This window comes from Lissotriton vulgaris, chromosome 7, assembly GCF_964263255.1.
Source record: "Lissotriton vulgaris chromosome 7, aLisVul1.2, whole genome shotgun sequence".
In the NCBI taxonomy this organism is placed as follows: domain Eukaryota; kingdom Metazoa; phylum Chordata; class Amphibia; order Caudata; family Salamandridae; genus Lissotriton; species Lissotriton vulgaris.
Window position 1 is genome coordinate 883,065,541 of NC_141695.1, and position 24,066 is coordinate 883,089,606.

At 42.8% G+C, this 24,066-nt stretch overlaps 1 protein-coding gene across 3 annotated transcripts in view; it reads right to left on the reverse strand.

The window, feature by feature from the left end:
* LOC147702609 (proton-coupled amino acid transporter 1-like) overlaps positions 1 to 24,066 on the reverse strand; it is a 494,150-nt gene that overhangs the window by 364,912 nt on the left and 105,172 nt on the right. For all 3 annotated transcript variants that reach the window (XM_086931275.1, XM_086931277.1, XM_086931276.1), the window contains exon 2: positions 679 to 844. In XM_086931275.1, coding sequence (XP_086787401.1) covers positions 679 to 839 — 161 coding nt within the window. In that variant the 5' untranslated portion in view covers positions 840 to 844. The remainder of the gene's footprint in view (positions 1 to 678; positions 845 to 24,066) is intronic.

Here is a 24,066-nt window from a genome sequence, read left to right on the forward strand (position 1 = left end):
TTATGGACTCTCTTTTTTGTAATTGAAATGTAAACAAATCCGATTCTTTTCTGTTTAATGTCATTTGTAACAGTATGTGTATGGATTATGTCAATTGAGTTTTTTAATACTATGTTTTTAATTACATTTTTTTATTAATAAATTGATTTAGATCTTTCTAGTACCACGGCTGTTGAGATTATCTGTGGGTAATATATGGCCAAAACTTCTTGTGCATGTGCCATGTGGAATGATATGAAGATTGCGGGTTGAATGAGAGAGTACTAGAATAAGAATAGTGTATATGATATAATACTGCCCAAAGGATACGGTTTTTTACTATTGATTTGTATATGGCCAGTTCTAAACTGGGGTGGCATGGTGAGCAGAAGAATGATGAATTTAACCCAGATCTCTCAACTGGGGGTGAATGTTTTGATTTGTTCTTCATTCCGTCCATCAATTGTGTGTCTTTTGCATATTCTAGATACAGCATGTCTCAAAGAGCGTGCAGGCCTTGTCTAGCCGAGACCTAAAAATTGCATTATTGTTTGCATTTATAGCGCCTGATCGACTTAAACTGCATTATGATTCGTATAAATGTTACTATCCTGAAAGATGTCTGAAAAATGCTGTAACATATCTATATTCTAGTATTAAAACTGTATTAAAGAAAAAAAAACAGAATGAATTACTCACGTTGTCCCCGTCCTCTCTCCCAACCTTTCATAACTTCCAGTTGTAGACACAAAGTTTCGCAGAGAGTCATTCCTCAGTGCCTCAGGTGGACTATCGGTAGGACTTGTCTCTGTTGAACTGTAGTCACTGAAGTCCTCATTCCTCAACCTTGTGGTGGACATTCTTGCTGCAGAGACAAAGACACGAGATTGGCACTGGGACTTTATGCTTGCAGTGATCTCAGAAGGCCCCACATTAAGCAATTGCCCGGGGCACGCATTAAAACAACTGAATCATACATTATGTCTTAAAAGAGCAACAGCAAATTATATTTGGGACTCCGTACATTTGATCAAATCCTTTCCACTGTCCTTAGCAATGTTTTGTGATACAAACAGAAGACCGCGCCTATTTGTATGGAGATCTAGAATGTCGGAACGCTAGGCACCTTCCCTTCAACATTGTGCTTTTTCCTTTGTTTGTAAAAGGTGTGTGAGCAGGTGCTTTCTTTATGTGAACTTCCTCATCGAACTATGAGATTAGTTAAACCTCTGTAGTGCAGCTGCTCTGAAACGCCATTGTGTGTACAATGTTTGCAACAGGACTGCCACATCTGAGATGCGAGGTGTGCAAGATCTCTGTGGTCAGAGGGATAACTCTTCAAAGCCTTGAACTTTTAAGATCCGTTTAAGTGATTGTGAAAGATTGGCACACTGTCCTTTGCAGATGAACAATCTAATTAAATTCCAAAGAAAAATTATTGTCCTACATGGATGACTAGAGATTGAACCACTTCCCTAGGATTAAGCCCTTTTATCATTTACTCAACCTAGCCCGCCCAGGTAATCCATAAATTAATTGAGCACTAAAAGCAGAGTTGTCCAGCGACTTGGGAACTTCCACTGAAAAGCAGGTATGATGTCCCACTGGGATTTGCTCATTTACGTTTCTTAGACATAAAGGGCCAAAACGCATTGGTACAACATTTTGCAAATAAACTGATAGACATCCAGAGTGAGCTTGATATGGGACTCCAATTGTTTTTGGGTCTGCAATTGCATTTGTTCTCAGGGCCATTTTCTCTAGAAGTGCCCGGTTCGGCAGCCTTTTGGCAAAGGGTGGTGGGTGTATCATCATAAAGATCTTACCAAGCCAGTTTTTTTTTTTTTGCTACTATTATGATGTTTGGGGTGGCACAGCAACTCCCACCCCATCCACCTCACCCCTGGGAAGCATCAAACTTGAAGAGACTGTTAATTTATACTATAATATATGCTGCTAGGACACTACTAGTGATGTTGGGGGAAAAACGGAGTCACCAATATATTGCTTTGAGAAATAATATTTGCACGAACATGTTGGTCTCATTGTACAATGTTTTGCAAGTGATGCTAGTCACAGCTAGCAGAACTCTTCCTTAATTGTATCAAATCTATTTACATTTTGTTGCATATTGAAACTCATATGCAACACTTGAAACCATCATGTTCCTAGGCATAGTGGAATTTTAACGTTCCTAGTTACATTTTTAGTTATATTTGGAGTGGACCCTCCTAGCACTTCCAGAGATTTGTTGATGTTACTGTGCGTCACGCTGGCCAGTGGCATGGTCTATTAAGCATAATGCTTATTATCACCCTCAAAGTGTTACATCGTGCAGATCCTCTCTCGCAGCCATTACACAAATCCACTCACCCACTCTTAATGAGTGAGATTTTAAGATCGAGCTATTTTTAGCATTCACTTGACCTTGCTAGCAAGTAATTTAAACTGGAAGGAACAGGTGTTCTGTTCATTCAGAAACTGAATGAGCAATAAAGAGGCCTTTAAATCTTGTTTTTGCCTTGACACATTTGCTTCCTGTTTAAGGACAGAGGTCAAATGTCAGTTTGTCTTTTTACTAATTGTTTATCTGTTCCTGGAAAATGCTTTTGACTTTTCTTTCTCCTATTTTGTGCTATTTGTTAAGTGAATTATCTGTCAATAATTGTCAAACAAAAGGTTGTAAAATGTCAGTTTTTTTCCAAACACAATATTTAAATAGCTTGAAAATTAATAGTAGTTATTTCAAAATATAATGGGAAGTATGAAAGAATTTTTTTTGTAATTCAGAGGTGATGCACACAAAGATTTATATAGTAACAAAACAAATCACAATACTTGGTGATGCGCAAATAACAAATATTTGCAGAAACTCGATTGCCAGACATTGTACCCTATAGTTTTAAAACTACATCAGTGGGAAATTCTTTGGGATTTCTATGCAAAATCTGCTGATTGCAAATGAGTGTGCTGCTACTTTATGCTTTAGTTATGTACTTATTAAAAGTGACAGTTTTAAACACGAGTTCAGAAACATTCCTGCCCCTGCACTGATGGTAATGCAGTTATTGAACTGAGGCAAGTCAGCGGTCATGCGTATCCTGTATGTGGCTAGATTTGTATTACATATGCTAAAATTTAATCTATTAAACCAAACAAGAGTTGTTGTACAGCAGACATGCTGAACTCATGTATTTAAAGGTGTTCTTGTGCTCTCATATGTGATGTAGAAGAAAATGGCGTCTCAGTGACTTAAAATAGTAGCCCAGGATCACATAATTTGAAAACAGTTTATGGGTCAAGAGCATAATAATTGGTTCGAGTAGATTATTTAAGTCAATCAACCAGCAGGTCTAGTAAAATTTTCTAGGATTTGTTGGCCTGAGTTGACTATTTATTCATACTTTTCATGTGGTATTAAGGAGGAGGTGGTGATGGTGGGTGATTTGATTTTAGGGTTGGGCTGGAGGCTTGTGATTATTTCTGGGTTATAGAGCAAGACCTGCAAGGTAAACACATTTTTTTCAGATTCAGCATGGAATCTGTGCTGTGTGCAATTTAATGAGGTTTATGTTCTGGGATATTGGGATTTGACAGTCATCCTGTTACATGCCTTAAATCAAGCTGACTATTTGATGTTAATGAAAAGTCTTCAACTCCTTAAAAAAAAACTGACATCTAAACCCACCCTGGTGGTTACTTCAATGTTCTTTGTGTCTGGTGGCATGTCCTATGTTGTATGTATAAAACAAAGAAACATACTTTAACCCCTTCGCAGCGGGGGTAATTCCCCCGCTGTGCTGGAGGCGGGGGGCGGGCACAGCGCCCCGTGCTCATGGGAAGTTTTTCAAAAGAAATCTTGTTCTCTAAGAATAGTTCTACTTTAAGCAGATTACTCTGTGCCAAAAGTTCTATTTTGGAAAAAGTTCAAGTTGGTAGATGGTTTGTTTTGAAAAATGAATGCCGAATTACAAAGTTGAGAGAACGCCGTGTGCATGAATCAAAAGTTATTATCCGAGTCAGGAGAAAACATCAGATCGTCTAGGCTGGCAAAGAAACCGTCTACCGTAGTAGGTGAAAGTGGAACCACTTCAGTTAGCAGGTCAATGTGCATAGGTGAGGATCACTGCCGTCAGCGTTTGATGCGTTAGAAATGTCCGCAGCAGGTGGTACCTGTGTGCCTGTAGTATCTCGTATCTCACCCTCAGTTAGACTTGCCGGTGAGACCTCAATGAAAGCAGTCATCAGAATGGGCAGCCGTTGGGGGCAACACGATGCATGAGTCATTACCGGACCTAGCAAAGCGTCAACATCCGATGGCAGGACTGATGGTAGTGTAAGACAAATATGCAACACACAAACCAAGTTGTGTTCAGATCTCTTAAACGAGCAAAGCGAAGAATCTGTGAAATTCTCACGGTACCTCATGGCAAGGAGGCATTGTTTCATGGTAGTCTGGGTGTCGCCGGTGACCGGACTTGCCATATCGGAGCAGAAGGAATAAAAATAGGATTCCTGCTACGAGTCCCAGGATGAGAGGCAGGCCGCCGAACACAGAGTGCACGAAATTTGGAAAAATGCTGAGGACTGCTGTAAATGGTGTTAACAGTCCCGAAGAAATCGTCTTAAATACATGTGCGATGCCACTGATATCAGACATATTTAAGATTTGACTTAACATTTCTGCAATATGTACTGGGCAGTTTATTGATATTAATGCATGTATCTCTGCAGAAGTCCTTGCAACTTGCAGATCATACGTTTCACTAGACGAGGTCAGTGGTACAGTTTTTTGTAAAAGAATGACTTTCATTCTGCTTAAAGTATCAATTCGCATAGAAGAGATGTTCAGTGAAGGCCATAATGCCGTCACCCTGTCTGACTTGCTCTTTGGATACAATACTTGCATACAAGTGACCCTGTATGACACACTAACGAGAAGTTTTTACTGGCAACATGCCACAACAGCTGTGGTCATTGAGCATAACGTAGCTGCCATTGGATAGCTGCCTGAAAATTGGTTCTATCACTGTGGAGGGTGAACGGAGCCGGTGCCATGAGAGGGTATTTGCAGAACCCCCGCAGGCTCAGTGTAAATTAATACCTTGGCACAAAAGTGTACCACTTAGTGAGTTTTTACAATTTTTACCACTAAGGAATACCTCCTTTCCCCCATTCCAACATTTGTGTGTGTAAGATAAAGTCCAGGTTGACTTAATGTATTCTTTACCCAACCTTTCATACAGGCCCGCTGGTATATGCTGTAGACAATACTGAAATTGTAAAAATCGTCACTGGTATCATGATGGTGCCATGTATTACGCAATCAATTACAGGCTTCTCAGAAACGGTCAATGGTAATCTTTCCAGTTTTACAATGCTCAGCACCTTATAGTCTGCTCCTTTTTGTGCCAAAGAGATTTGTAAGGTTAAACACAGTAAACAATGCCGTGGTATTGATTAAACGCCATGGCACGTAGACTGAATGGAGATTTTGCAACGTCCAACCTAGCTGCATTATAGAACCTAATTGAGACTGGCCATGTTGTAACATTAGCAAGTCTTGCTCTATTATGTCAATTGCAGATGATACGATGCTGTCCAAGGAATAAATTCTGGAGGACAGAGTCGTTAACCCATTATCCACTACAGAGAGAGCTTTCTCTAAATTAATACGATCAATTTCTTGTATTCTTTCTGCAGTTTCCATTTCGTTATTTTCCAAGCTTCGTTGTACGCAGCGTATATATAGGCGTATATGAAACGTTTTTGACGTGGTTTGCGAGGCCCCATTAAGAAATCTCGCAAATCATTGCCTTCTTTAAGTAAAGATAAGTGTTATTTGATTTCTGGAGGTGTAGATTTCTGTAGCCACTCAAGGCATAGCTTTCCTACACTGTAAGTAGTAACTATCCCTGGATGTTGTCTCTGGGAGTATCTTGGATCTGGCATATTCACTGTGAACCCTTGTGTTTTGTTCAGGAATCCATCTTGACAGAAATTTGTGTCTGTGGGCCAGATTAACCATTTTTCCAATCAGGATTAGTTCTGTTTTGTTTTACAATATAGGGTACGTCTACCTCCTCTTCAGTAGTATCATCACTGTCAGATGTGGGCTTAGGTATAGACTTTTAAAAAAAATCTTTTATCTTAGCCAGGCCAAGACAAGAAGTTTGTTGAACAGTGTCATTTAAAAACATTATTTGTTCTGGTATAATGCAGGCTCTGAACAGGGCTTCTAAACCTTGCACCTGCCAGTCTTTTGTGCACCAGACAGTTTTTGTCTCAATGTTGTCTTTCCAAAAGTCAAAACCCAATGTAGACAGCTGAGCATAAAAGTTTGCAGAATAAATGTGTTTAGTATTGGTCAGCATTGTTTTCATTCCGGTCTTATTTATATTTTTGAAATAAAACGTTTCTGGATTTGTAACATTAAACCCTGAGAAGTATGGAAACTTTTCATAAAATGTTTTTGAGCTGCCCTTTTGTGGCGTTGGACAATGTTCCCATTGATTGGAAGTAAAAACATTTCTAGGGCTTGTTGATTTATGTAAATAATGGTGACCATAATGATTAAAACAATACATTTGTTCATAATCGGACGAACTTTCTAGGTATTCATGTTCTGTAAATTTACCTGACATTTCTAAATCTGTCATCATGTTATTCACAGTTTCAAAGTTCCAATCATCAGAAAATGTCCTGGGTGAGAAAAAGTCACTCAAAGAAACCTTGAACTGGTGTGGAATCTTCAGCAGTTCCACCGGGCCATAGATGTCATAATCAGTTCTGTCCCATGCTATACCACCAGGTATAGGAACGGATGTGATGTTCACTGATGACAGGTCTCTTTTTTCACGATGAGATGATTTGTGAGGTTTTAGGACCAAGTTGATTTTCTTACCTGCTGTGTCCATTGTACTATATTTTCCAACTATCATTTTTCACAAATTTAACACCAGTATGAGCCAGAGCAGGAGGAAAAGTACACCTAACAAAATCCAAAATTCAACCCATGGTGAAACCAGATATGTTTTTTCAAGTTGATGAAAGAGTTCTGTTATTTTTTCTTTGACATTTTTATTTGCTGGCTTATCTTCAGGTTCACTGGGATCCTCAGAAAATGTATCAAAGTTGATGAAATAGCCAGAGGCAGTTCTGTCAATCGCTGGAATTTGTATAGTCAGAGGCTACATCATTGTAAACAGGTGTTTCTTGACAAACTGTTATTTGGGTCTCAAGAGGCACAAGTTCCATGGTTTTGTTGCATAGTCCTTTTCTTACTGCAGGTTTATCAAAGGTGATAAGTCTTTCAGTTTGAACCTCTTGAATTGTAGCAAGATTTGGTTGTCTGCTACATCTTGGGAGTCTACTTGGCCTACTACTTATTATCGGCCACATGATGTGGTTTGACCAGGTCGACGGACACGACTTGGTTCTCCTTTTTACCAGCAAGGGGCGGTAGTACTACTGATCTTGTTCCGTTGATAGTTAAGACAGGTACTGCTTTTCTGTAAGAAGGCCCAAATTCCTTCTTCACCCAGTGGTTGTTGGCTTCTGTATCGTGTTACTCAGACTTCTTCTTGTTTCATTTAAGTCCTGTAAAACAGCCAAACAATCTTTGACATCAAAGGGCATTTGTTCCACTACTGAAGTTTGACAATCGAGGTCTTCGATTAACATTCTAGTACCAAATAGTAATTCATATGGAGTGATTCTATCCAGAGAATTTCTTGGCAGATTGTTAAGACTACGTTGGACACTTATTAGATGTTTGTCCCACCCATCACCCGAACCTAATACCTTAGCTGTTATGGATTGCTTTATGTCACAGGTTTTTCTTTCCACTACCGCATTACCCTCAGAATGGAAGGGACTAGAATACCGCAATGCATTGCCCAAGCTAGCCATGGCCTCTTTGTAAGCTCGAGAGCTAAATGCAGGACCCTGGTCAGAATGCAGCGTGCCGATTGCGTATGTGCCGATAAAGACTCGCAAATCCTTTATAACATTTCTGGCGTCAGCCGAGCGCTGGGGCCACATCCAAATAAATCTTGTCCTAGTAGTTGTGGGACCGCATTCGTCCATTATGACTTTTGCGTGTAGATAGTCTAATGCTGTCTAACAATGGTGTCTGAACTGGGCTGGCTACGCTGTAGTCCGGTATCTGTTGGTGTTCAAAACTATGATATCCGTAACAGGTATTACAGTTGATTCCAAATTCGTAAACCTGGACACTCCTCCCTGGCCACCAGTACATCTCTTCTAGTTCTTTTAAAGATTCTAAGATCCCTCTATGTCTCTGACCCTCTCCCATATGTGCTTTGTGTACCAAAGCAGCTCTCTGATTCCGGTTTGGAATTACTCTGTCCCCCACTGCAGGGATTCGAGCAAAAGGAACGGAGTTTGCATCAATTATGTATGTATTACCAAGTGGATAGTTTAGAGGTAACGCTGCATAGCTGCCTTCCATTGAGGCTTTCACTGCTAGTAACGTTTCACCGTCTATTACTCTTTTCGAGCAAGTGATTGTAGCTACTGAAGCCGTTCGCACAGCTGCCTTCGTGGCTTCATCAGCCAATGCATTCCCTGCAACGTGAACGCCATCACGTTGATGACTCAGTGTATGAATCACCTGAGTCTTTTGTAGTTCTTTTTGCAAAAGAACTACTTGTTCCCAAATCGTTCATGCTTAATTGTGCCACCTTCTGTATTTCTGAAACCGTTTCGAACCCAGTTCTGCAAGCGCTTGTTTTAAGATTCCACGCAGAAATACGAATCGCACACTATTAGTGTGGGGAATTCGCTATTAATTCGCGATCAGTATTTTCAAGAGCCATCATAAAGCCTGTAGTTCAGCTCGCTGAGCTGTACAGTCTCCGAGTGATTGAGTTTTAGTGACCATAGGTCTAAATTTACCTTCGCGTCAGCGACCTTTAACAATCGCGCACGCAGCACTATAGGCTTGTTTACCCTTAACTGCGGGCTGCGCTGATCCGTCTGTATAGATTATACATCCGTAATGTTCAAGAGGCAGAATCTCGGTCTGCAGAGGACATTCGTATTCGTATTGTAGGAGTTCTTATGTCTTTAAGCTGGGGTCAAAAACGTATTCAACGTCTGCTGCAGCAAGAAAATTAACCCATTGTATCCATCTTGGATGTAAAGCCTTTGCATTTGGAATGCTTGCTTTTATCACTGCCTCTAAGGCAGGTACAGGTGTAACGATCATTATGGGTTTACCCTGTGCTAGGGCGCTCTCCTTTGCTACTGCAGTTTGAACCACTGTCAGAATTTTCTCTGTAGAAGTGAATTTCACTTCAGCTTGTGTGTTCAAGTGCGATTTGTAAGCTATTGGTACCTTTTCACCTTCATTAAAGGTCAGGTATGTGAATCCGCATCTCCCTGGGAGGATTCGGATCACAAGATTGCGTGTATTATCGCATGTTTCTAATTGTGTTTTTGCTAACATGTATGTTTGCACTGAACGCAAAATTTCTGTATGGTTTGGAGTCCAATTATTTGGTTTGAAATCAGGTTTGATTAGTTCGTAGAGAGGTTTATCCCTTTCTGCGTAATTCATAACATAAGTTCTCCAGAAATTCAGGAAACCTAGAATTGACAGTAGGTTTTTCAGTGTTTTTGGAGGTTGAGGCGGGGAATATTACTCTAGGAAGTTGGCTGCCAGGCTTTTGCCTTCACTTGATAACTCGTATCCTAAGAATAGGACGTTGAGGTGGGCAATTCGTGATTTCTTAAAATTGAATTCGTACTCTTCAGATGCGAACCCGAGTATTATGGTGTTTACGCTTTTCAAGTGCACGTCAAAATCATAATCCGTAAGATAGATGTCATTGACATAAGATAATGCCTCATCATCATACATTTGTAGCAACTCTGTTACTCTGGCTGAAAATAACCCTGGACTATTCTTGAATCCTTGGGGGAGACGGCAAAATTGTTGCTGTGTCCCCATTATTGAGAAAGCGTTCAAATGCCTGCTTTCAGGTGCAATATTTTTACCAAAAAAACCATTTGAAATATCTAATGTGGTTTTATATTTTTACGCACAATGTTATTCATCAGTGCTGCACTGGGTGCATTTTGTACTGCAAAAGTTTTGCAACAAGAGTTTAAATGTCTGTAGTCCAAAACTAGACGATATGAGTTGTCTGGTTTGGAGACAGGAAAGAAAGGGTTGTTCATTGACAAGGTGCATGTTTCAATCACCCCTTGGTATTCAAGTCGATTTAAAATCTCCCTGACCTGTTTTTTAGCTTCTTGCTTAACTGGATACTGCCTTTGTGCAGTAGGTTGATTTTTTAACTGGATGTTATGGTGAGGAGAGTCCTCATCCCATCCCACATGATTTTTATATAATGCTGGAGCCTGGGCTACTGCCCATTTCCTGGCATATGTGTATTTTTTATGAATCAGAATGTGATTTGAGAAGGCTGGCATAATTATCTCTTCGCCATGTGGGCACTCCCTGACAAATTCAGGTGGCCAGTCTTGTTCAGCTAACAGAATGTCTTAACCCTTAGAAAGCTTCTCCCAAAACAGTGCCTTTATTTTTCTAGGTCTGTCGCCCTCCATCCAGAGTGTTACTTCATATAACTTTTGGGGTACACTAACCCTGGTATCGGCAGTTTCAATTTGAATGTATTCATTCAAGTCCACTGTCTCCAGATGATCCATCAGGATCTTGCGAGCTATGGTCACTTCTGCTGCGCTGTCCAGCATTGTTAGGGCCCACTCCCCGTTCTTGAGTTGTGTCCTCAAGATCCTTGGCATGTCTGATCTTTACGCTTGCTACCTTCTTTTTGGTGAATTGAGATTTCTTTTTTTTTGGAACGTGCTGTTCTTCTTTGGACTTCACACGTTCCTCTTTTTGTTCTGAATGTCCTGTCCTCTCCTCTCGGATTTCTGCGAGGAAGTGTGAAAGGTACGAGAGGAACGTGTATCAGTATCTTGATATCTATCAGGTTTTCTTGAAGTATCCCTATTTCTAAGGTTATACCTTTTTTCAGAGGGCTCCACCTCCCCGTTGGGGAGATCTTCCCCTGGACTGCGAATGCTTCTCTTTAGGAAGTGTTTGCTTAGTGTTTTCCCACTTCTTTTTAGGAGTAGTTAGATTATTTTTAATAAAAGCTTTTTTCAGGATTTTCAGTTAGCTGGGGTTTTAATGGTTTCCCACCCAAACTATCTCTACCTAGTTCTTCATATGATTTTTCAATAATTCTTGCAAGCTCATATGGTTGGTCTATTATATCTGTTTCTTTTAACTTCTGGTGGATTGCCACGGATGCTGCTTCACCTTTGATTTTGGCTATTAGTATAGCCAAGACCCGTTTGAAAGCTTTCAGTAATTTCATACCTAGATTCATGGCCGGTTCTGGATTGTATTCATTTTGAATCTGTCTCAGAACGTCTGGTATTACCGCCATAGACGGGACACCATGTGTTTTTGTGTAGATTGAAGCAAAGACTGTGCCCCAAGTGTCGTAGTCCTCCACATGTGGTGCTATCCCCATTGGTAAACAGATTGTCAGAATTCTGTGTTTCTCATGAGGTGTACTATCAGGGAATACTGCCTCAATTTGAGTAATTTTTTGCGCTAACAAAAACAGAATTTGTTCCGTTTTGGCAGGCAGTTTACCAATGACCGATTGTATAGTCTGAGGGGGGCGTTGGGGTGGGCTGTGCGTTTCGGGCATGGCAAAGAGCGAGGGCGGGAGACAGTGATTTGGGCGGCACACTGCTGATTTAAGTGTTTAAAATAAAGTGGCCGGAAGTCTTGACGCCAACTCCCCTCCGCCACCACCACCACCTTAGATTTCAAAATAACTGGCGCGGTTAATTCATTTAAGTAAGGCCAGCTTTGCCAGGAGCGACCTGGCCCCAATTTCCAGAGGGAGTGTAATAAAGGGTCTGCATTAAAGTCATGCTAAAAGTCAAGTAGGTCATATTGATGTGGTCCTTCGGCTAGACTGCCGACTTTGGTGCTGGAAACAATGGTTCGAGCCTAGGGGTCCTGTCCACATCCTGCGATTCTGGGCAAATTACTTAATGTCCCACGTGCCGGAATGTGTAATGTAAATATGGTGCTCCACTGCTGCAAGCGTAGTATGACCAGCCCCCTTCTTGTCTATCTCCCTCTCACCTCATGCGGCCACACACCATTAACACCTCACCAAAAAACAACTAGATACTAGTGTGAGGAGATAACATGTGAGCGATTCAGGAGGTGCTGAGATTGTGTTCAGAGGCCAGTCACAATTCTTTAGTATTCAGCTGTTTCACTATCTGTCGGTAGGTCAGCGCGTCCCCCGACGGATGCTGGTCTCACTAATTAGGGGGTTGGTTGCAGGAGGAGGAGGGGGCATGTGTTCGGAACTGCCGCCAATGGAGTGGGCGAATAATGTTAGTTCTGGGCGAGGTTAGCCGGGAATATTGGGCGAAGTGATTAGTTGTGGGGTGACGCACGGGGTGGGGGGGAGGCGTAAAGGCTCTGGTCACAGCGTTAGGGGTCCTGGGAGTATGGGTGCCACCTGATGGACTGTTTAGCTAGTGGCGCTACGAGCGGGGGAGTTGGGGGGGCCAATATGGAAGGCGGGGGGAGGGTCGCATGGCAGGGGAGGAGGCGCAAGGGATGGGGTACAGGGGAGGCATGTAAAGGAAGGGGTGGCTTTCGAATTGGTGGAGGGTTGCGGATGCGTGGGTGGAGCACGGGGTGGTAAAATGGGGAGGAGGGCAGGGGGGGGTCGCCTGTGAGTCGGAGTGTGTCCCGGTTAGCAGGGTTCAATAGAGTGGAGGAACGCTGGGTGGATCTCGTGCCGCACATAGGCAAAGACAGGGGCCCAGGGGTAAGAGCTGTCGGGCATCGCGAAAGGCGCAATGGTGGCTTGTCCCCGCCTTCCCCCGGATGCCACCGGGTGGGCCTTGCATTGGTTGGGGACAAACATTTTCGGAAAAGAGTGACTGGAGGCAGGCGGTGCCCTGCTGGATGGGGCAGGGCGGCCATAGTGCTTAGCGCAGCATAAATAGCAGCAGAGGGCGATTGCAGGAGGGGGGTGCGAAAACTTTTAGGGGTACACATATTGTCCTCGTGAATTACTTCGACAGGGGAAGGAGGAGGAGGAGCCAGCGGAAGGCAGGCACACACAGAGCCCAGCAGCAGCTGCAGCCAGGGAAGCCCCGTCCTTTTCAGACTGGGGGGGGGGGGGCTTGTTTTTTAGGTTTGAGTGACTGAAGACGTCACAGATAGAAAGGACCTAAAAAACACGCCCCGAATCTGAAAAAGACGGAGCTTAAAGGGAGTGACGCCCCTCACCTCCAATGGCTGGCCAGCATTAACGAGGCCAGCCAATGGAGAAGAGGGGCGGGTTCAAGCCCCCTCTAAGAAACATTACATCTCGGACTCCGGCCACACTGCTACGCAGTGCGACAGTCCTCGACCTAAAAACGGGTAGTGAAATGCAAAACATCCTGAAGGACTAAATGAGCAAAAACCAATTTGATGCAAACATATGGAAGTGAAGCTGCTGCTTAAGAAAGGAAAGGATATTTACAACAAGGGGTGGTGAGGGACAGAGTCTCTGAATTAAGCAGAAAGCTCTCACCCAGTCAAGAGATCAGGGCTAGATCCAACACCGTTTTTTAGCTCACTGCACCATCCCAGTTTCAGAACCTGGCTGTATGCAAATTAGTCTGTTCCTGTCCCAGTGCATGATGGGAACAGGGCAAACCAAACTACAAAAGCCAATTCTTATACTGGGAAGGAAACAAGCTCCCGGGGACCGGTTTCTGGCATTACAGCCGTCTTCGGCCCAGTTTGCTTGAATCCTGATGGTGCAATGAGCAAGGGTCTCACATCTGAGAATACCCTTCCACGCTTAGGGTGGACAAAAATATTTACAACAAGGGGTGGTGAGGGACAGAGTCTCTGAATTAAGCAGAAAGCTCTCACCCAGTCAAGAGATCAGGGCTAGATCCAACACCGTTTTTTAGCTCACTGCACCATCCCAGTTTCAGAACCTGGCTGTATGCAAATTAGTCTGTTCCTGTCCCAGTGCATGATGGGAACAGGGCAAACCAAACTACAAAAGCCAAGAAAGGAAAGGAGCATGCCAACCCTGGAATGGTGCGACTTACCCGAAGCATCCAAGAGAGGGCTGAGGTGAGTCATAATAACAGCCACAGTAGCCCAAGAGACAGTATGAGAAATGGGTCTGTTTTATGTGCTGTTAAGGATTACATTTGAAATTTGTATATGACAGTACTTTTCTTTTTCCAAAGCAAAGCACTGGGTTGGCTTTTCAGTTATTGCGATGCTGGGTGATTGATGAGAGCGGAGGTTGTGCACCCCCATTCTACCCCCAGAGAAGCTTTGACTGCTGCCATCGCGTCCATTAATAGTCAAATGCTGAAGGGGTTTACTTGGCCCAGTTTGCAGAGTCACAGTAGGACAGGCCCCAGTGCATCAAAGACAAACAACTCCAGCCCCCGCAGCAGAGTCCCAGGAACAACAGCATGCCTTGTGACTGCCCAAACAGGGTTTAATACTTCACAAAGGCAGTAAAGATCTGGCTTTTCCTAAAATCATGATTTAACAGCCCTGCAGCCCATGAATCATGCTGGCTTGTTTACGCCACTAACAAATGGAGCACATCTCGAGACTTCATGCACGTCATCAAAACATGTCACTCCTGTCAACATCTCAACCAACAACCTTCTACCTACAATACACAGCAAACATTATAACTACTTACTGAACCATCCAGCAAGTGCTTTGGGCCCTTGTCAAGGGGCAGCAAACTGCTATAATAAAATCAGACACACAAACCTGATCAGTCGCCCATACATGCACCGACACCCACACACTTCTCAAACTCCCAACACATATCCACGGGCACACCATTAGAAAAAAAAAGCGTACAACATCACATGTACAAGCAAGCAAATAGAGACCTGCACGCGCCATCGCACACCATCAGGTATGTTATCACATTTCATCACAATGATGTAGCGTAGAAATTATATTTTTGTGAGCGTGTATTTTATCTGTGATATGGGTGAAAATTAAATATAGGTTATGTCAGTGATAAAAAGTGAGAATGTAACTTAGCTTTTGTATTTCCTGTCATTTTAGGTTCAGGTTTCAGGTGCACAAGTAAGTCACCCTGTACCCGCTTTAATTTTATAGGAAATGTACTTATGTGTACTTTTGCAATAGTTTAAACCAGGCCGAGGCGGCGTCCGACCACATTACATAAATCATTAGAAATGGGGGAATTATACATAATTTCTCATATTAAATAGTCGCCTTTAAAATATAAAAAAGAGAGCCTACATATATCAACAAGCATTTGCAATGCAATAGGTCTCTATTTAAACATTAAGTTTGAGCTATTATCATTGCTAAATACAGCAACACCAATTGCAACAAAAGTCTATAAATTGTAGGTAAAAAAAAATGTGTATTTATTTTTGTAGCAATGGTGGCATGCTGCGCTTTAGATGAATATGTTTAAAAGTAAAGTGCGCCATACTGCGATTGCCTCAATACTTAATAGTGGATGCTTTAACAATTGATGTGTGCACTGATGGCTGGTGGTGTGTGTGCCTGGTAGTAGTGTGCACTGCCGGCTGGTGGTGTGTATGCGCGTGGTGAAAGCGTGCACTGACGGCTGGTGGTGTGTCTGTGTCTTTTGGAAGCGTGCACTGAAGGATGGTGGTGTTTGTGTCCGGTGAAAGCGTGCACTGACGACTTATGGTGTCTGTGCCTGGTGAAAGTGTGCACTGACGGTGTGGTTGTGTGGGTGTGGTTGTTTATGTGTGTGGTTGGTTGTATGTGTGTGTGTGTGGTTGTGGATGTGTGTGTGGTTGTGTATGTGATTGTGTGTGTGACTGTGTGTGTGATTGTGTGTGTGATTGTGTGTGTGGCTGGGTGTGTGGTTGGGTGTGTGTGTGTGTGGGGTTGTGTGTGTGTGTGGTTTTGTGTTTGTGTATGTGGTTGTGTGTTTGTGTATGTGCTTGTGGTTGTGTGTATGGTTGTGTTGTTGTGTGTGTGTGTTTGTGTGTGTGTGTGTGGTTGTGTGCGTGTGTGGTTGTGTGTGTATGTGTGGGGTTGTGTGTTGTGTGTGTGGTTGTGTGTGTGGTTGTGTAGGCGACACCTAAAAATTAACCACAAGCGCTCAGCACAGCAACAGGCAGCCGTGCAGGACAAACCGGGGATTTCAGCCCTCCACATCGAGCCCCACAAACAAATGCCAAAAGTGGCCACAGCAGAGCCCAACAGGCACCCACCAGACAGGCGAGGAAAAGCGAGAAGCACAAGCAATGGCGACCCCGCCAGCAACCTCTGGTAAGGCAGTCTGGTGCAAAGCAGACCACAGAAAAAGCAAAGTATACACCGGCCGGAGAAAAAGCAGCACAGACCTCTGACCAGGTAATCCTGATAACCATATAATGGTGTCAAACAATGCTATAGGAGTTCATTAAAATGCATATACCATCAAGGTAAGGCCAACTGTACACCCACAGGCCCTTCTAATCTGGATGGTTTAATTGGCCTAGCTTAGCCTACCTCCTCTCTAGGCATTGTGGAAGGTTCAGTGCTGCCCTTCTGTGCTGGAAACATGCCTACACCCACAGAATACCAGCAAAATTCGGAATTTACAAGTACCACTAATGTACACGTTTGTTTTCATGTAGCCTGCTTATTTAGGGACACAATTGTGAGCAGTACTTCTTCTAAAAAGCGACACAATTGTGAGCAGTACTTCTTCTGAAAGCTACAACGATGACGCAACTGGGCCAAACAGGTGCACTAGTGACTTTTGTGTCGAATCTGCAACGAGTGCAGCGAACAGAGACGACAAGTGCGATATTAGGCACAAGACACTGGTGTAAGAGGACACAATATAAGTTTGGAACGAGAGACCAGAGTAATAAGACACAATAAGTTTGAATGGAGAGGCACAGGATTAAGAGGACACAGTGAGTTAGAATGGAGGGTCACAGGAGTACAAGGATGCAATATGAGGTTGACTAGAGCAGCACAGAAGTAAGAGGATTCGCAATAGGTTTGAATAGATGGGCAAAGGAGTAATAAAGACACAATATGAGGTTAGCTGGATAGGCACAGGAATAAGTGGGCACAATGAGTTTGAATGAAGGGGGAACAGGAGTAAGAGAGCACGAGTTTGAATTGAGAGGTGGAAGAATTTTAAGGCATCCTAGGAATTTGGATGGGGGCACGTAGGAGTAGGATGGTGCATTATAAGGCTGAATGGAGGGGATGAGGATTAAAAAGACAAAGGTGACTGAATATAGAGGTTCCTGCGTTTCTGCTTCTCAAAATTAGTTAGATTTTTACCATGATGAAGGGAGTAAGTGGGTCACCACCTTGGACCCAACATTGGCATACCATCCGATTACATTGCATCCGGATAGTAAACACCTTACTACATTTATCACTCCTTATGGTTGCTTTCAGTTTACTTGCATGCCCTTTGGCATGGCGTCTGCTGGCACTGTTGTCAGCATTTGATGTATCAATTGTTCAAGAGCCTAGACAGCATCCAGACTAAAGAACGTCCTAAACATATTCAGTGCTAAAGGCCTCACTGTAAAATTTAAGAAATGTAAATTTGCTACGAATTCAGTAACTTATCTGGGACATGAGAGGAGCATTTTTCCAAAGAAGGAATTAGTGGAAGCCAACAGCGATGTTCCTTCTCCTTGCTTTTTAAACAGTTTTTATTAACTAATAACAATAAAATGAAACTGAAGTCTCCTTGCTTGAAGGAGGATGGTAGATATTTTTTAGGAATGCTGAATTTGCAATCAAAACATTTTAAATTAGACAGTTATTGAACAAATGTAAGAAACATTTGTTTGGGATGATATTCATCAACATTGTTTTGACAGTATACAAAACTTCTTGCAGTACTATCCCCCTACAACGGTTTGACCCTCAGAATGTTCTTGTTGCCAATACTGCTGACTGAGGGAGGGGTCTTGGAGCTGTACTGTCTCAGAGGAACAGTGATAATGTTGAACACATAAGCACTGCTGCAATACATTTAATGGAAGATTACCGGCCCTTCTCAGGAGCGAACAGGTACTCTAAATATTGAGTACCTGCACTTCTATATCTCCATTTAAAGCACTGTCCATACGGGACACATATTGGTAATGTCTGCGCATATGTGAGACACCTTCCTGCTACACAACATTAGCACCTATGGGCCATATGTATGAACACATTTTCCCATAGACACAGAATGGGTAAAACCCTTTGATACATCTGGCCCTAAGTAAATACCTTTGTTAATTTTTCAAAATTAGCAAAATGTGTCCTTTTTTCACTGCTCACTGTTTACTAACAACGTTTATGCTTTTAGGTTGCTGGCACTACACTAACAACATGTATGCCGCTAAACCACAAAACAAAGCCGAGGGTTCTGCATCAACATCAAATTCTTTATGAATAAATTCTTACCCTAATTGGGCTAGGCACACCTGCTCGAAGACATTGTTCTTACTTCCATTGGACTATCATTTGTTATGGTTCTTTTTTTGTGCAACTGTCCCTGAATATGCGATCATTCCGTTTTTCTACTCCTACTTGATGTTGATTTCGCATCTATGTCCTTCCTCCCATCCTATTGTAAAGCGCTCCGATATCCCTCTGGATCTTGTTCGCGCTATATAAAACTTTATAAATAAATTTAAAAAACAAGGACAGTGGTGTAGACATTGTGTCCTGCGACCTACTGCAAGGAAGAGAATGCTGCTTGAATTATAAAATACAACAATAATCAGGGTTCAGTGGGGCCCTGGTGCCACTGCTGCACTCACTGAAGCTACGCTCCTTGTCAAGGCACACTTGTTGCCAAGCGCAGCGCTCTGTAAACAGCGTAAATAGATCAGATAAATTATAAACTTTGACACAGCTGCTCACACTACCTGTAGGAAGGAGTAAGACCGCTCTTTGTCACACCCTTAGAGTGAAATGTTTTCAGAGTGCATTATCCCCCCTCACCAGTGTGGGCCCCCCTTTCAGTCTCACAAACTCGTACAAAGGAGAGTTTTGGTACTATACACACCATGATGAAAATGTTTAACTTGCAACACTTAACTGATTAAATTAGGGGAGGCCACACTTACTTCACCCACTAAACCAGGGGTCTCCAACCTTTTGTGTAGTCAGAGCTACTTCTGGCCAGTGAAAATCGTCGTGAGCTACTGAACCTGAAGCTACTCGCACATTTTTACAAGAGACCCCCCCACGCCCAGTTTCATTGACTTTAAGCCTAATTTCATCAGAGCCCATACTGTGGTTTGAACAAAATACGTTTTATTGCTTTTATTGTATTGCCTGTATTATCATTGTTGTGTTGGTGACTGCTGTTGTCTGTCTTCCTCCGCTGCCTGTACGTAGTCCGTGCCCCTTTTTCTTCCCTCTGTTCCCCTCGCTATCCCTATGCTCTCTCTGCACGGTCTTTCCTTCTGTACCCTCGCTGACCCGTGTCTCTGCCCGGTTTTCCCTTCTGTTCCCCTCGCTGCCCCCGTGCCTCTCTGCCCATTCTGCCTTCTGTTCTTAGCTGCCTCTATATTTCTGTATTCTGTATTTTGCCTCGGTGCCATTCGTTTTTTGTGCCCGTCTGCCCTCTGTGCCACTCGTTTTTCCCTTGTTTTTGTGCCCCTTTTGCCTTCTGTTCCACTCGTTTTCCCTCGTTTTCTGTGCCCTTCTGCCTTCTGTTCCACTCGTTTTTTGTGCCTTTCTGCCCTCTGTTCCACTCATTTTTGCTTCGTTTTTTGTGCCCTTCTGCCCTCTGTCCCACTCGTTTTTTGTGCCTTTCTGCCCTCTGTTCCACTTGATTTGGCTTCATTTTTTGTGCCCTTCGGCCCTCTGTCCCTCTCGTTTTTTGTGCCTTTCTGCTCTCTGTTCCACTCGTTTTTCCTTAGTTTTTTGAGCCCTTCTGCCCTCTGATCCACTCGTTTTTTGTGCCTTTCTGCCCTCTGCTCCACTCGTTTTTTGTGCCTTTCTGCCATTTGTTCCACTCGTTTTTGCAAACCATGTCACTCCTGTCAACATCTCAACCAACAACCTTCTACCTACAATACACAGCAAACAGTGTAACTACTTACTGAACCCTCCGGCAAGTGCTATGGGCCCTTGTCAAGGGGCAGCAATATAATAAAATCAGACACACAAACCTGATCAGTCACCCATACATGCACCGACACCCACACACTTCTCAAACTCCCAACACATATCCACAGGCACACCATTAAAAAAAAGCGTACATCATCACATGTACAAGCAAGCAAATAGAGATCTGCACGCGTCATCGCACACCATCAGGTATGTTATCACATTTCATCACAATGATGTAGCGTAGAAATTATATTTTTGTGAACGTGTATTTTATCTGTGATATGGGTGAAAATTAAATATAGGTTATGTCAGTGATAAAAAGTGAGAATGTAACTTAGCTTTTGTATTTCCTGTCATTTTAGGTTTAGGTTTCAGGTGCACAAGTAAGTCACCCTGTACCCGCTTTAATTTTATAGGAAATGTACTTATGTGTACTTTTGCAATAGTTTAAACCAGGCCGAGGCGGCGTCCGACCACATTACATAAATCATTAGAAATGGGGGAATTATACATAATTTCTCATATTAAATAGTCGCCTTTAAAATATAAAAAAGAGAGCCTACATATATCAACAAGCATTTGCAATGCAATAGGTCTCTATTTAAACATTAAGTTTGAGCTATTATCATTGCTAAATACAGCAACACCAATTGCAACAAAAGTCTATAAATTGTAGGTAAAAAAAAATGTGTATTTATTTTTGTAGCAATGGTGGCATGCTGCGCTTTAGATGAATATGTTTAAAAGTAAAGTGCGCCATACTGCGATTGCCTCAATACTTAATAGTGGATGCTTTAACAATTGATGTGTGCACTGATGGCTGGTGGTGTGTGTGCCTGGTAGTAGTGTGCACTGCCGGCTGGTGGTGTGTATGCGCGTGGTGAAAGCGTGCACTGACGGCTGGTGGTGTGTCTGTGTCTTTTGGAAGCGTGCACTGAAGGATGGTGGTGTTTGTGTCCGGTGAAAGCGTGCACTGACGACTTATGGTGTCTGTGCCTGGTGAAAGTGTGCACTGACGGTGTGGTTGTGTGGGTGTGGTTGTTTATGTGTGTGGTTGGTTGTATGTGTGTGTGTGTGGTTGTGGATGTGTGTGTGGTTGTGTATGTGATTGTGTGTGTGACTGTGTGTGTGATTGTGTGTGTGATTGTGTGTGTGGCTGGGTGTGTGGTTGGGTGTGTGTGTGTGTGGGGTTGTGTGTGTGTGTGGTTTTGTGTTTGTGTATGTGGTTGTGTGTTTGTGTATGTGCTTGTGGTTGTGTGTATGGTTGTGTTGTTGTGTGTGTGTGTTTGTGTGTGTGTGTGTGGTTGTGTGCGTGTGTGGTTGTGTGTGTATGTGTGGGGTTGTGTGTTGTGTGTGTGGTTGTGTGTGTGGTTGTGTAGGCGACACCTAAAAATTAACCACAAGCGCTCAGCACAGCAACAGGCAGCCGTGCAGGACAAACCGGGGATTTCAGCCCTCCACATCGAGCCCCACAAACAAATGCCAAAAGTGGCCACAGCAGAGCCCAACAGGCACCCACCAGACAGGCGAGGAAAAGCGAGAAGCACAAGCAATGGCGACCCCGCCAGCAACCTCTGGTAAGGCAGTCTGGTGCAAAGCAGACCACAGAAAAAGCAAAGTATACACCGGCCGGAGAAAAAGCAGCACAGACCTCTGACCAGGTAATCCTGATAACCATATAATGGTGTCAAACAATGCTATAGGAGTTCATTAAAATGCATATACCATCAAGGTAAGGCCAACTGTACACCCACAGGCCCTTCTAATCTGGATGGTTTAATTGGCCTAGCTTAGCCTACCTCCTCTCTAGGCATTGTGGAAGGTTCAGTGCTGCCCTTCTGTGCTGGAAACATGCCTACACCCACAGAATACCAGCAAAATTCGGAATTTACAAGTACCACTAATGTACACGTTTGTTTTCATGTAGCCTGCTTATTTAGGGACACAATTGTGAGCAGTACTTCTTCTAAAAAGCGACACAATTGTGAGCAGTACTTCTTCTGAAAGCTACAACGATGACGCAACTGGGCCTAACAGGTGCACTAGTGACTTTTGTGTCGAATCTGCAACGAGTGCAGCGAACAGAGACGACAAGTGCGATATTAGGCACAAGACACTGGTGTAAGAGGACACAATATAAGTTTGGAACGAGAGACCAGAGTAATAAGACACAATAAGTTTGAATGGAGAGGCACAGGATTAAGAGGACACAGTGAGTTAGAATGGAGGGTCACAGGAGTACAAGGATGCAATATGAGGTTGACTAGAGCAGCACAGAAGTAAGAGGATTCGCAATAGGTTTGAATAGATGGGCAAAGGAGTAATAAAGACACAATATGAGGTTAGCTGGATAGGCACAGGAATAAGTGGGCACAATGAGTTTGAATGAAGGGGGAACAGGAGTAAGAGAGCACGAGTTTGAATTGAGAGGTGGAAGAATTTTAAGGCATCCTAGGAATTTGGATGGGGGCACGTAGGAGTAGGATGGTGCATTATAAGGCTGAATGGAGGGGATGAGGATTAAAAAGACAAAGGTGACTGAATATAGAGGTTCCTGCGTTTCTGCTTCTCAAAATTAGTTAGATTTTTACCATGATGAAGGGAGTAAGTGGGTCACCACCTTGGACCCAACATTGGCATACCATCCGATTACATTGCATCCGGATAGTAAACACCTTACTACATTTATCACTCCTTATGGTTGCTTTCAGTTTACTTGCATGCCCTTTGGCATGGCGTCTGCTGGCACTGTTGTCAGCATTTGATGTATCAATTGTTCAAGAGCCTAGACAGCATCCAGACTAAAGAACGTCCTAAACATATTCAGTGCTAAAGGCCTCACTGTAAAATTTAAGAAATGTAAATTTGCTACGAATTCAGTAACTTATCTGGGACATGAGAGGAGCATTTTTCCAAAGAAGGAATTAGTGGAAGCCAACAGCGATGTTCCTTCTCCTTGCTTTTTAAACAGTTTTTATTAACTAATAACAATAAAATGAAACTGAAGTCTCCTTGCTTGAAGGAGGATGGTAGATATTTTTTAGGAATGCTGAATTTGCAATCAAAACATTTTAAATTAGACAGTTATTGAACAAATGTAAGAAACATTTGTTTGGGATGATATTCATCAACATTGTTTTGACAGTATACAAAACTTCTTGCAGTACCATCCCCCTACAACGGTTTGACCCTCAGAATGTTCTTGTTGCCAATACTGCTGACTGAGGGAGGGGTCTTGGAGCTGTACTGTCTCAGAGGAACAGTGATAATGTTGAACACATAAGCACTGCTGCAATACATTTAATGGAAGATTACCGGCCCTTCTCAGGAGCGAACAGGTACTCTAAATATTGAGTACCTGCACTTCTATATCTCCATTTAAAGCACTGTCCATACGGGACACATATTGGTAATGTCTGCGCATATGTGAGACACCTTCCTGCTACACAACATTAGCACCTATGGGCCATATGTATGAACACATTTTCCCATAGACACAGAATGGGTAAAACCCTTTGATACATCTGGCCCTAAGTAAATACCTTTGTTAATTTTTCAAACTTAGCAAAATGTGTCCTTTTTTCACTGCTCACTGTTTACTAACAACGTTTATGCTTTTAGGTTGCTGGCACTACACTAACAACATGTATGCCGCTAAACCACAAAACAAAGCCGAGGGTTCTGCATCAACATCAAATTCTTTATGAATAAATTCTTACCCTAATTGGGCTAGGCACACCTGCTCGAAGACATTGTTCTTACTTCCATTGGACTATCATTTGTTATGGTTCTTTTTTTGTGCAACTGTCCCTGAATATGCGATCATTCCGTTTTTCTACTCCTACTTGATGTTGATTTCGCATCTATGTCCTTCCTCCCATCCTATTGTAAAGCGCTCCGATATCCCTCTGGATCTT